The sequence below is a fragment of the Pleurodeles waltl genome, chromosome 3_2 (genome assembly GCF_031143425.1).
Source record: "Pleurodeles waltl isolate 20211129_DDA chromosome 3_2, aPleWal1.hap1.20221129, whole genome shotgun sequence".
Classification (NCBI taxonomy): Eukaryota; Metazoa; Chordata; class Amphibia; order Caudata; family Salamandridae; genus Pleurodeles; species Pleurodeles waltl.
Genome location: NC_090441.1, coordinates 1,742,689 through 1,757,396, shown reverse-complemented (window position 1 = coordinate 1,757,396; position 14,708 = coordinate 1,742,689). Strand labels below are relative to the sequence as shown.

At 40.9% G+C, this 14,708-nt stretch overlaps 1 protein-coding gene across 2 annotated transcripts in view; it reads right to left on the bottom strand.

Annotated features, from left to right (window-relative positions):
- The window catches only part of USP32 (ubiquitin specific peptidase 32), a 941,828-nt gene that overhangs the window by 508,577 nt on the left and 418,543 nt on the right, over positions 1-14,708 (bottom strand). For both annotated transcript variants that reach the window (XM_069226537.1, XM_069226538.1), the window contains exon 7: positions 10,879-10,986. In XM_069226537.1, coding sequence (XP_069082638.1) covers positions 10,879-10,986 — 108 coding nt within the window. The remainder of the gene's footprint in view (positions 1-10,878; positions 10,987-14,708) is intronic.

Here is a 14,708-nt window from a genome sequence, read left to right as displayed (position 1 = left end):
GGGCATTTTTTATTTGAAATCTTCGGTGACAAAATAGTTTTCCTATTGGAGAAATCTGTTCCCCTACACCCACCAAATATAGGATTGAACCAAACCCCTGCCTATCCTGAAAAATGCGTTACTTCAACTTCCCTGGAGAAACTATGTGACCATTTTATTATAAGGCTCAGAAAGGAAGTTGGGAATGCCCACAAACTTATTGTGTGAGCACCCTGCAAAACACGTTTTGGAAACCCCCTTTGCACTGTATAAGTGGGATTTACGAGGGAACATTTATACATACTTATGGCAGTGAGATCCGCCCTCTTAAAACCATCTACTCATGCCTTTGAGGATTCTTGACAAATGTATAAAGGGTAAATTTGGTTGTAAACGTGTATATATCACCAAATTTACCTTTGTGAATAGGGTCCATTGTGGGAATCCTGGACCTTGAAACTGATGTGCAATTTAAATTATAAAAATGACCAACTGGACAATCAGTGGACAGATGGAACTAAGGGCCAGATGTACAAAGGCCTTTTACATTTCTTAATGGGCTGAACTGCAATTTCGTCCAGTTAAGAAATCTAAAACAGACTTTTCCTATGTATAAAGGCCTTTAGGGAATTGCAAAATGTTTTTTCTACCATGAAGAAATCACATTTTGAAATTCCCGAAATTTCTTGTCACATGTACAAAGCATTACCTAAACGCAAAATGAGGACTTAGGTTATGTCATGTGCAATTTTAAAAAAGCACTCAAAAATACTTTTTTTTAAAGTGCAATAAAGTGCACACATGCCTCAAGGGCATGTGTGCGCTTTACATATGCACCTTTTTTTCCGGGGTGCAACAAGGGGGGCCTTATGCTGAATGCCTCTTGCTTAGCATTTCCAAATTTGCGATTTCCTATTGAGTGGGTCTGTGAGTGGATGCATGAGGGTCTGAGTGTTTCTATGAGTGAATGATTTAGTGTATGAATGAGTCTGTGAATGGGTTTCATTTTTTTTCGCAGATATTAGTGAATTTGTCGCAACGTTATACGGTGGGCCGCGCTGAGCACCAAAACATATTTGCAAATATCGTGCAGCGAGAAAAAAATAGATTTCTAAGGTCATAATGTGACCCTCAAAGATCCCTATATCACAGCTCTGAGGTTGAGGTACCTCCACCATGATCCCTTATTCCACTTTTAATTTTATTTCTCAGCCCCGGGGACCATGTCAAGTTATCTAAAATGGTGGCCGCAATTTTCTGGTCAGGTTGTGGACAGCCAATCACAGTATTCCTGTTGGCATGCACATTTGCAAATTTGCAGCAATAATCATGAAAACGTTGCAACGGATCCACTGCCTTAGATATAAAAATGTATTTCCCCTTTAATTTCTCGAAAAATATTAAACGGATTTACACCAAATATCCAAAAGTGTAATCTGCATACCGAAACCTACCTTTCTGTCATATTTGGTGTCATTCCGTTCAGCGGTTCAGGCTGTAGTCGTGTGCAAAACTCCTATGGGAATTAACATGGGAAACACACTTTGTGTGGACCCTCCTCCCTTTTTTTCAGCCCCCGCTTGACAGATCACCACGAAACTTTCAGTGCACAACAAGAATCACAGGCACACTTTACAATACACTAGCTATCCCAAAAACCCATACCCACCCTAAACCCTAAAAATTCCCCTAGCCATCTCAAAACCTATACCCACCCTAAACCCTTAAAATTCCCTTAACACTCAAAAGCCCATACCTACCCTAAACCCTGAAATACCATAACCACTCAAAAACACATGCCCCCAACCCTAAAAATTCTCCTATCACCCAAAAACCCATGCCCAACCTAAATCCTAAAAATACCCTTGCCACCCAGAAACCCATAAGCACCCTTAAAATACCCTAGTCATCCCAAAACCTATACCCACCTAAACCCTAAAAATACGCTTGCCACTGAAAAAAATCCATACCCACCCTTAACCCAAAAAAGTACCCTTGCCATCCCAAAACCTATACCCACCCTAAACCCTAAAAATACACTTGCCATCCCAAAACCCCTGCCCACACTGAACCGTAAAAATTCCCTTGGCACCCACAAAACCCATACAAACACTCAGACCCTAAAATTAACTAACCTAGCCATCCAAAGCCTATACCCACCCTAAACCTTAAAATTACCCTTGCCACCCAAAAACACATACCCCCCCCTAAATCCTAAAACTACTTTTTTCATCCCAAAACCTATTCCCACCCTAAACACTAGAAATACCCTTGCCATCCAAAAGCCCATACCCTCCCTAAACCATAAAATTACCCTCGCCACCCGAAAACCAATACCTACCCTAAACCCTAAAAATGCCATTGCATTCCGAAAAACCCATACCCACTCTAAACACGAAAATTACAGTTACCATCCAAAAACCTTTTTACTAGGAACATGCCTCTACTATTCATGTCTTTACAATGCAATTCGTTGTAATGGTATTCGTGGTAAAATATTTTGTTGTGAAAACAGTTGTAAAAACTGCTTTGTTGTAAAGGCTGCCGTGGTCCTCCTTTCGTTAATATTGCTGTTTCCCCCTAGCTACGTCCGGAAAACCGTAAATTACTTGCAGGAGAGTATGATGAAATTAAGAATATAGATACATGTCCTTCCAATTATAAACTGAATAGTTGCAAAATGTATGGATCTTACGGAGTTATAATCATCTGTGTGTTTGTATCACTCCAAAAGTCACAAAGGATATGAGAATCCTTGCCCATTTCGTGTGGCTTGCATCGTTGCTTCGTCATGAGGCTCCCCCATCTAGAACTAAGGAGCATCCTGTCATGTAGTAATTCACCATTTACTGTCAGGATAGGTAACCCGATCTATCCCTCTTCACAGGATAATTTACCTTGTTCCCTTGATCTACCATCTATACCTGTACGTGTGTTCCATATACAGTAAAGTAGTCTACTTATTCTGACTACCCTTCCTATTTGCCACCAAGAAACAGGCTTGTCATGTTGGCATGCTGACGTTCCTGCATTGAAAATGGGGAAAATAGCAAGCAAATAAGAGCATGCTAATCAGGCCATTTAGTCTACAGCAATTGTTAGATGCAATAGCAGTCAACTTTCATCACACAGAACAGGAACAGCACCAAAAAGGACAGAGGATTGCCCACTTAGTCGCAAATCCAACTTAAATCAGATCATCAAATGGAGGTGAATGAATAGGAGGGTAAGCAATGAGATTCTTTCATTAAGACTGCTGAGGGTAACAATCATTAAACGAAAAAAACAGCGATAAATCAAACAAGTTCTAGTTGGTTTAAATCGATTTTTGGAATAACGCTTAAGTATGGTATCTATGACAACAGGGTTTTGGCAAAGATTGTCAACTACGTGCATGGATATACCTTTCCTTCTATTTTGCACAGCAAGTGAATTTTCTTGATTACTCTGATGAGAACAGGCATCAGAACAAGTGTCACTTCTACTAAACTTCCTTGTTCAACTGAGGTTCACCAGGGTTGTGCTGGCACCTATGTTATTTAATAAACATGCAAGTAATCTTAACCCATTATTCAGATTGAATAATTTGAAACCTCTAATAAAGTGTTAATGATCGAGTGAGATCTGTATGGTCTTTATAATGATCTGTTATTATGCGACTTAACCCTGGATGGATCCAAAGATACCTAGATGTTTTGACAAGGTATGCAATACAAAATCAACAAAAAATCTATTAGGATAAAACTCAGATCCTCATCTTCACAAGGAGAAACTACAAACGCAAATAGTATGTGGATGGCAATTATCTAGCTGAAAGTAGATGAATACAGATAGAGAAATTATATTTGATCAAAAATTAAACTCGGGACTGGCCACACTTGGTGGCAAAATACTGTTGTCTGTTGCCTTGACTAATCCATCAATGGGGTTTTATCACTTTTTATCCTAACAGAGGCACTCCACCTTTGGACCTGCAACTTAATGTCATTGCTCAAAATCTATTCTTTGATGGTGGTAAGTCCAGTACTGCAGTTCAAAGCAGTTGGCTCAGCATGTCACATGGGAAAAGGCTCAGAGAAACAGGATTTCTACAATCTGTTGAAGATGGCAAATTCCAAAGAACAGGAGAACATTGCAGGGTAGCCATATAATCAGCCTCTTGAGGGCATAGTGTATTACACTTTTTCAGGCCTAGCAGGCCTTTTAAATATCATTTAACTGGGGAGTCAGCGGCACAAGGGTGCAGTGCCGCAGGTTGTTACTAGATGTCCCAGTTGAGTCGATAGCAGATGTTGCAGTACCACTGATGGTGGCTAGATGTCCCTGCGGAGCCAAAAGCACTTCGTGTTCAGTGTCACAGAATGCTGCCAGGACTTCTTCTGACGTCAGAAGCTCAGAATGTCCCCCAAACCCATAACCAGATGGAGAAGTACCAGGTCCTCCGTGAAATGGTAAAAATATTTAGCCATGCCGTACATTAAACCTTTCACAGAAATAAACTGTGTTTGTGCATTAGCAGAAGGTGCAATACCACTGGTTGTGGCTAGATGTCTCTGTAGGGTCAACAGCAGAAGTTTCAGTACCACTGGTGGTGGTTGGATGTCCCTGTGGAGCCTACTGAGTCATTAGTGCCTTGGGGCAATTATCATCCTTCAGCCCTTGGAGAGCATAGAGCATTACACATTTGCAGACTGAGCAAGGCTGTCAGAATATTATTACAAACAAGGCCCTTATAACACAAACTCCTCTCAGCTGTAAAATCAAAAGTTCCAGCTAATAAGAGAGTTTAAATATACATTGAATGGTGGAAGAGGTCATGCTTTTTGGGCCCCCTCTCACCTAGTGTGACCCCCAAGATTGCCTGGACAGAAAGAGCACATCGTTCTAAGGGCCTTATTTATACTTTTTGGTGCAAAACTGCACTAAGGCAGTTTTGCCCCAAAAGGTTTTGCACCGGCTTGCACCATTTTTTAGCACCAGCTGGGCACCATATTTATGGAATGGTGCAAGCCGGTGCAAAGGGTAGGCTAGCTTAAAAAAAAATTACGTTAGGCAGTTTTGAGTCAAAATAAATGATTCTGACCAGATTAGCATAATTGTTTGGCGCTAAGGGGGTATTTATACTCTGTTTGCACTGAATTAGCGTCATTTTTTTTTTACTCTAATTCAGTGCAAAACTAACTCCATATTTATACTTTGGTGCTAGACCCGTCTAGCACCAAATTTATGGAGTTAAAGTCATTTTTTGGAAGTGGAAACCTACCTTGCCTTAATGAGATGCAAGGTAGGCGTTCCCATGCAAAAAAATGACTCTATGGCCTTAACACCATATTTATACTCCCATGTAAAAATGGTGCAAGGGAGGAAGGAAGGGTCAAAAAATGGGGCAAAGCTTGCTTTGCCCCATTTTTTAAGACCTGGGTGAGGGCAGGTCTTAGGGGACCTGTGGCCCTATTTCCATGGTGGAACACCATGGAATAAGCCCAGAGGTGCCCTCCCTAGGCCCTAGGGGCACCCCCACCCACACAAGAGGGACTGCGAGGATGGGGACCCCATCCCAGGTAAGTACAGGTAAATGCATTTTATTTTTGAAAGTGCCATGGGGGGCCCTGAAATGGGCCCCCATACATAGCACTGGGTGCAATGGCCATGCCCAGGGGACCCCTGTCCTCTGTGCTGGCTACTGGGGTGGTGGGCATGACTCCTGCCTTTTCTAAGGCAGGAGTCATGTGGCATGGTAGGTTTAGCACCATAAAATGACGCTAATCTGGTTAGAGTCATTTTTTTTTACTCTAACCTGCCTAAAGCCATTTTTTGGTGCTAAACCCTCTTCTTCTACTGTATACTGCCTGCCCCACCGACTAAAGTCATTTTTTTAAACTCTAGCCTACCCTTTGCACCGGTTTGCACCATTCCATAAATATGGTGCCCGGCTGGTGCACAGAAATGGTGCAAGCCGGTGCTCAACTTTTTGGTGCAAAACTGAGTTAGTGCAGTTTTGCAGCAAAAAGTATAAATAAGGGCCAATATTTTGTAAGTTTGCGCCACTTTTGTGTCATAAAATGACGTTAATGCGGTGCAAAAAAAGTTTAAATCAGGGCCTTGGTGCTAGATGGGTCTAGCACCAAAGTATAAATATGGAGTTAGTTTTGCACCGAATTAGAGTAAAAAAAAATGACACTAATTCGGTGCAAACAGAGTATAAATATGCCGCAGAGTATAAATATGCCCCTAAATATGGTGTTAAGGCCATAGAGTCATTTTTTGCACGGGAACGCCTACCTTGCATCTCATTAAGGCAAAGTAGGACTCCACTTTCAAAAAATGACTTTAACTCCATAAATTTGGTGCTAGAGGGGTCTAGCACCAAAGTATAAATATGGAGTTAGTTTTGCACCGAATTAGAGTAAAAAAAAATGACACTAATTTGGTGCAAACAGAGTATAAATATGGCCCTAAATGTTTTGGTGGTAGTCCCATTGTCCTAGGGCCACCACAGGCTGAGTTATGGCCAAAAATGTGTTCTAAAAGGAATGCATGCAAAGCATATGTGGTGAGTTTCCCAGAGTGCAGTGAATATTGTAGTGTGTTGTGGACTCAATACCTGGTTCAATTTCATGCTATATAAAACCACAAAAAACAGACAAAACAGACACACAAGACACAACTACATGTATTTACTGAATCTGTAAAGTAAGGACCAAGTAAAGGACAAACACAGAAAACGAACCATGCGGGTGTGAACACAAGTGCTTACAAATAAGACCCTTATAACACAAACTCCTCTCAGTAGTAAAAACAAACGTTCCAGCTATAAGAGAATTTAAATATGCATTGAATGGTGGAAGAGGCTATGATTTTTGCCCCCCCCCCACAACCTAGTGTGACACACAAGATGACCTGGACAGAAAGAGCACATCATTCTGAATGTTTTGGTGGTGGCCCCATTGTCCTAGGACCACCACATGCCGAGTTATGGACAAAAATGTGTTGTAAAAGGAATGCATGCAAAGCATTATGGGATGAGTTTCCCCGAGTGCAGTGAATATTGTACCATCTAATCTCTCCGAGCCCCTGTTGAGGATTCAATACCTGGGTCGATTTCATGCTATATAAGCAACAAAAATGTATAAAACACACACACAAGACACAACTTTACTGATTATGTAAAGTAAGGACCAAGTGAAGGCCAAACGCAGAAAACGAACAACGCGTGTGAACACGAGCGCTTACTGACAAAAACAAGAGGCAGAAAATAAGAAATTGCCCATCCAAACAACAGAAAAACAATCCAGGTGTAATTAAACAGTACTTGACCGGTGCGCCTCAGCCAAGTACAGGAAGTGACGTTTCGGCTGCCAAACCAGTTAGGAGGCAGCAAAACAAGAGCAACACTGCCTTCAACCTATGATAAGTTGCAGGCAGCGGCTGGCGGGATAAAAGTCCTATACTCATTCCAAAAGGTCTTGCAGACAGCGCATGCGGGCTGTCTAGGCTCAACCTCAAAAATCAAAAACATACACATGATGAGTGTGCTGGATCCCAGAAATTAATAACCTTTTCCAGTCCTTTTTCAATCACAATTACAATTCAAGTACAGTTTTTGCTACTGACTCATGAGGCAAAACACAAGAGACAGCTTACAATTTCTGGATCAGTTTTACTTTAAGTGTTGTTCTTCTTCACAATATTCAGTTTATACCAAATAAACCATAAAAGCATCACAAATATTTTCAAAAGATAAAATGTCGTAAAAAGCGCACCATTTTCTGGGTGTAAACAAATGGCAATAAAAGTTACATGTTAAAACTAGCCATTACTAAAATATTAATACTAGACAATAAAAATTGCCATTAAAATCAACTGTTTCCAGGTGGTAAAACACTAAGCAAAGTTCATGATAACAAGACAACCACTGTAACACATCAAAAATACATCAGCTAATTCATTTCGCTTTCTGTGCTGGTCAGTGGATTCCTGGCGAGGAGCACTTTTGAGAGAAACATAGATAACTGGAAGCAGAGTGTTAAGTCCTTTAGGTCATACAAAAAGGTGTCCTGGTGATAAATAATTCTTTCTTTTAAAAAGAGTGGTTTAAGATATGGCTTTCTGTGCTTCAGGCAAAATCTGCAGAACAGTGCAATGTGCTGGGTCAAGTGTTCAGATCTACAGTCACAGGGGCATTTTCTAGTAATAACGCCCCACCCTTCCTTCCTTGGAAAAGAAACCATACGATGGAAAATAAGCAAATGAAACCTGGTAAGAAGGAATCTATGGTAAGTGCTGTACAATTTACATCCAAACTGCTCATTCAACACCATGTATCTTCCATCTGATACCTTATGCTGATCTGACTGGATCCTTTTCTCGTGACAAGAGTTTATTTAATAAGTGCTCATTAAGATCCCTTTTGGGGTAACCAGTAATGTTCTCTGGGTGTCCCCAGAGATCCCCCTCTGTCTGTCCGAGGCCCCTCAGCATATGCTTAATGTGCTAGAAGAGATTTAATGGCATGGTCTAATCCCATACAATCTTTAATAATTAATGTGGTAAAAGGTGTCTCTATTTTAGACCAAATGGAGTGCCATGATAAAAGGGGTTTGGTTTCTAACTTTTCTGTTACGAATCCGATTCCCAGCTCACTGTGTATAATGCTGTCCGGAGTTGATTGGGGTACCACAAGGAGTCTTCTAAGGAACTTATTGTCCTGTTTTTGTATTGTTCCATTATCCCCCACACCCCAGATTCCAGCTTCATATGTTGCCACAGAGATGGTTTTAGAATTGTACAGTGTTAGGAACTCCCTAATTGCTTTAGAGCCTAGCTTGGAAGCAAACCTAAGTTGGCCTTCATTATTTCTGATCATATTAGATAAGCATAATGCCCTAAGATGCTTCCAATCCACTTTAGAGGAGAACTATATTCCTACGTAGTTCAAAGTATTTGTGCTTTCTAATTTGCTTCTCTTTATATAGAATGCATTGGGCTTTTCCCTTGTTTGACCATAACGCATGGTAAAGGTTTTCGCTATATTAATTTTCATCTTTCCCTTCCATTTATTCAGTAAAGGAAGTAATCATGTTTTGCAAATTTTGGCCACTTCATCTGCCTATAAAAGTATGGGTATTTGCTGCCTCTCAACTCTAGGGGTATCTGCACCTACTGCCTCAAGTTTTCATCTACCCCAGTGGTTCCCAACCTTTTGACTTCTCTGGACCCCCATTTTATCAATACTGGAGCCTGGGACCCCCACTAAATCATTATTGGAACACGGGGACCCCCACTGAGTCATTACTGATAGCTGGGACCTAATATTATTAAATTTTTTAAGCGGTTGCGGACCCCCTGAGGAGGCTTTGCGGACCCCCAGGGGTCCCCGGCCCACAGGTTGGGAACCACTGATCTACCCCATTTATATACAGGGAGAAGAGGAAGGGTGCCAACACACATCCCCGCCGAAACTCTCATCCTATAGTAAAAGGTAGTTAAACTGCTATACATATATGCCAAGAGCCAGATTATCCCCTTAGGGGCCCCCATCTGATCCATGCATGCCTATAGTCTATTATGGTTATCCAAATCAAATGCACAACTTAGATCAATAAAAAACAGGGAAGCTCTCTTTAGCAAGGATGTATTTCCCCATCAGGAGGTTAACTTTAAGTGACTGCTTAACCGTCCCAAGGCCTTTCCGGAACACATTTTTGGCACTTGTTTGAATTTCATTTTCTTCGGCCCAGACTTGCAATCTCTCTAACAAGACTCTCCCCAGTAATTTGGCAGAAGAGTAGAGTAGAGGGGGGTTGATAACATTTTGGATCGTTCCTCGATCCCTTCTTGACGATTGGTATAATAAATGAGTTAGCCCAGGAGGGGGGTACAAATCTTGTTCCTGCTTCATTTAAAACCTTGGTCATGAGTAGGACTCAGAGGGCCAGTTCAGACTTGTAAGTGCCCACTGGAACGCCGTCGGGACCGGGGCCTTCCCCTTGGGACTTTTATTTAGTGCCCTTACTACCTCCTCCACAGTGAAGACCATATCAGTTGACGGGGTAACCACAGGAATCTGGAAGTCTACTCCAACAACTTTGGTGTGCGAAAAGATCGAGCCAAAATGGTCCACCCATTTTGCAGGGGTGACTGAGGATTCCAAGTCGGGTCTTATCCTCTTGGAAAACAAGGGGACATTGATAGTCCTCCAAAGCATTCTGCTATCCTTTGTCTCTGGAGCCTGTACTAAATTCTCCCATGGTTCCACTTGCAATTATTTCTTTTTATTACTAATTGTCCTCTTATAATTATGTCCGGCTCCCTGGACCGCTATGGGATCTCATACTTTAAGTGTTATTGGGGTGCTTTAAAGTGTTTAAGTGATGTAGATTAAAAACATTCAGATCTAATGTAAACATTTTTCCGTAAACATAGTACTGACATCGGAAAGAATTAATAAAACACAGCACAGTAACTTGAGAAACTATCCTGTTGCTATGGTACAATCTGGTGTGTACCACTTATGTTTACATAGGGTGTACGCTCAAAAGAGATACTGAGTGTAAAGTTACTATATCCTCCCATACCCGTTTGGTTTACACATGTGTCAATAAAAAATACTCCATGGAGGTAAATTATTTTAAGCCACCAACAATAAATGAACAGACTTCTGCATAGTTTTCCCTCAATTCGTTTTGTGTTACTGTGAGACTACGTTGAACCCAATTTACTAACTTAATTGCAACTCAGTGATATGAGTGACTACGACAATAGAACGCCATTTACATCTGAGGTCAGGTGAAAAGCTGCAGGAAATAATGCCATCAAGGTCAGTGATACAAAGTGGATCTGTTTTATAGGGCTGAAAATTCTTAACTTAAAGGTTAATGACCAGCAGTTTGCTCTTACATTTTTGTCTTTCTGCCAGAGGTCCCCTGCAGCATGCCGACAATCCACAAGAGATTTCCTTGAAGTCTATGTGATTGTCACGATTTTCATCAAAAGCGTTAAACAATCCTGCAAGACAAGAAGATGAATTTATGAGCGTTTCATTTTTCAAAAGCCCCGCTGCGCAGCATTTTAAACTGTCATTTAACTTTACCATCAGTTCATAACAAAGATGCTGTGAGTAGTAAGACTGGGTTAGAACAGAAACAAGGCAATTTAGGGGAGTTGGAACAGAGTAAATTGTACCAAAGGGAGGAATCACTCGAACCCTTGCCGAAGAAAGTTTAACTAAATACGCTCCTCCTATTCCTCAATCGCTGACTTCAGGTGAATTAGTCTAATTAGTTCAATCACAGCAGAACGTAAATACAACACCCAGAATGCACGAGGATATCACACAGATATCCAGAAATTGAAATCGTGACTGTAATCACCTCCAACGAGGTGGTCACCCTAATTGCAAACTAATGCCTGGCTCAAATCTAGATACGATCTGTTCAAGCAGTCCACTGGTTAGGTACCAACAATACGACTGCACATCTTACTTGTTTATGGTCCAAAAATACATTACACAAAGAATTTGTTTATGAAGTGGAAACCCAGTGAAATTTATTAGCACTAAGCTACATTTTAGGTTAATCGTTTTGACTTTTGTAAGGAACAGGGTCCTTTAAAAGTAAAGAAAACACAACAAACTGAACGTAACCCATTGTAGTCAACAGATATGCAGCTACTACTACAGCTCAGGAGTTTATAACTTCTAGATTCCTAAACCCTGCTATATAGAAGCAGGTATAGCAAGAAAGGGTAAGGACATGGGATGTACCACCATTTTTGTTTTTATGGTCTAGCTCACAGCGCAGCTGTCCCCAGACAATGATGTGGGCATCACCAGAGGGGCTTTGGCGCTCTCTGCATATTGAGAGCAACAAGTACATGTACATGTTTTGATTGGGCAGAAGTTATGTGTTTCCACAAAAGTGTTTGCTCTCCACGCAGCTGTTCTCATTTTATTTATCCAATGCCTGATGCTGAAATTTCAGGGGGCACACCCAAGACATTGTAATGCTCCTAAAGTGTCTTAGCTAACTAGATAATTTCTGTTGATTTTCTCTAGCAGCAGCACAGATGGGAGGAGGCCAGTTACTAACCTACATGGATTTTTAGATATGGCTTAACAGTGCAACCGTCATCTGGCCTTTCTTCCTACACAAATATTATCCTACAGTTCTTTGCTTCCACACAAATACATATCTATTCCCATGCTATTTACTTGTTATGCTTTGCCTTACCATACATTTATGTAAATCCAGACCCATTGGCTTTGCCAATTATTTTTTTATGTACATTCCTCTAACACCACCTTCCCTGATTTGATGTACAAAATAAACATTGACTAAGCCAAAAGTCTTGCAAGCCAGTGCCAGACATACTTGCTATGCCGATGCTTGTTTACCTAAGAATGCCAAATGCGAAAATAAATGAGCTCAGAAAAACACAAGCATGGCAAAAGCAGGCCCAATATAAATGCCTGAAAAAAAGGCTTCGCTTCCTGGAACAATGAGTACAGTCCAGGTAGCTCATAGCATCAGAACACACCTCAGATACATGTGTTGGGCGCACTCATAACCATAACTGGTGAACTTCAATGGTTTTACACGATTGAGACAGACCAATAGCTAAGTTTTTAACTGTATTTTTTCACTGGAAAAAAATATAATAAAATATCGAAATATTATATATATATATATATATATATATATATATATATATATATATATATATATATATATATAAAATTAAAATTAAATACCTATAAAGTGGTAGTAGCCACTGTGCAATTATATGAGTTCTCATAGGAAGATTGTTTTTTTTGTTTTAATAACTTTTTCACAGTTTGATTAATCTTCACAGAACTTTCCCAAAGAAACTTCTTCCACCTCAGCTCCTTCCTAGAAAGTTTCAGGGTAATCAGTCAAACTAGGTTTGAGAAGAGGGGCTCTAAAAAACATTTTGTCTCCCATGCAATTTCCATAGTAAAAATTAGACAATGATACAAGAAAAAAGGCTGAACAGAATTGCACTAAATTTGTCAGAACGCTAAGCATTTATCCCAAAAGCGTGCTTTTCATGATTTGGTATAAATCTACTCAGTCATTTTACAAAAATTAAGAGTAAAAAAAATAGCAATATTTACCACAGTGGTCACATATGTATCACAATAAAATATTATTTTACGTTTAAAAAAAAACATAAATCCACCTCTTCTTAAGCGACTTCAAACACTGCTAAACCTTTTTATCTGGCAAAACAAAGCCCAAGAGAGTGTGAACTGCATTCTCTACACACGGTCATGCAGGACAGACTTCTTGTACTCATCTTGCATAATACTGCCAGCCAGCACAGCTTGGATCCTAGAGGACTGGGGTAAGAAGGACTGACAGACACAATGGTTTCACATAGATCAACTCATAGTGGGTCTTCTCCTTTGGCAAGTCCCATGGATAACAAAGCCGTGGACTGTGCTCTTTACCGGTAAACACAGCGACTATGGGGGTGAGGGAAAGGTAGCTTTCTAGTCAGGATGCACATCCTTCCAATCATCATTCATGCCCATCTCCTTCACTACCATTCATTCATGCCTATGTCCTCACTCAAGCACAAGCACCTTCCCTGTTTAAAGTGTGGCGAGAGCGGCAATGTCTCATGAGGCCCTCTTTTTGTAAACCAGCAAACACTTACCTTTGAAGTAGTTAAACAACTATTCAGCCTCCGTGAGAGCAAACCCATTGCATACACTCAACTACGCCACTGGGTCCTTCACCGCATCTAGGCCGCTTGCAGGATTAGAGAAATAGCTTATAGAAAGCCCACATGAAAGGACTCAAATATCCGCCCTTAATTGCTTTCTCATAGGTTTGTCTAATGGCGAAAAGTATCCAGGGCAGAAACGCTGGGAGAGAGAACTGAGCTATGACCTTTCACAGAAAGGCTGGGACAAGATGTTTGATAGAGGACACAGATTCGCCACAAATGTATGCCAGCAGGAAACGGAGCATAAACTCCTGTCATACTGGTTTAAGACCCCTGCAAAAAACAGCATTATGGGCACGACGAAATCGGCCACCTGCAGGAGGGAACGAGAAGCACTAGGAACTCTACTGCACCTCCAGTGGCAATGTCCCAATCTTCATAAATACTGGGAGGCAGTGATCAAGAACTAAGCAGATCCATGTCACCTTCGACACACGAATCTTGGGGACCCCTCATATACTATTTTAGGCAAACCATACCCCCACCAACGATCTCTGAAATCCGTCAGAGGGAAACAGATCGCTAAGAATTTGGCTGCGGTGCTTCAGAGCATATATTAAGACTCTGGGGGACGACCACAAAGACCACTTATCTGTCACTGGCGTAAATATAAATTACATCACTATGATGCACTCCTTATGACAATATATACTACATTAATGATGACAACTGAAATCTACGTCAGTTGTCTGCCCCGAGCACTGCAAGACCATTTTAATCATGAACAAGGCTTCTGAAGCAAAGAGATGTCAGTCTTCTTTTTTGCTTTCCTCACTAAACAAGAACAAGACAACAAGAGTCCATTTTCACTTGTCATTAAAAGAATACACGTTGGAAGTATGGCTCCCCTGCGTCACTCTTTATATCACTTAAATTCCAGTAGACACTCCTAGCAGATTCTTTGAGTTCTACGTGGGCACTTGGTCCAAGAACATGCCCTTGTGGATCACATACACTGAGAATTATGGTAGCTGTTC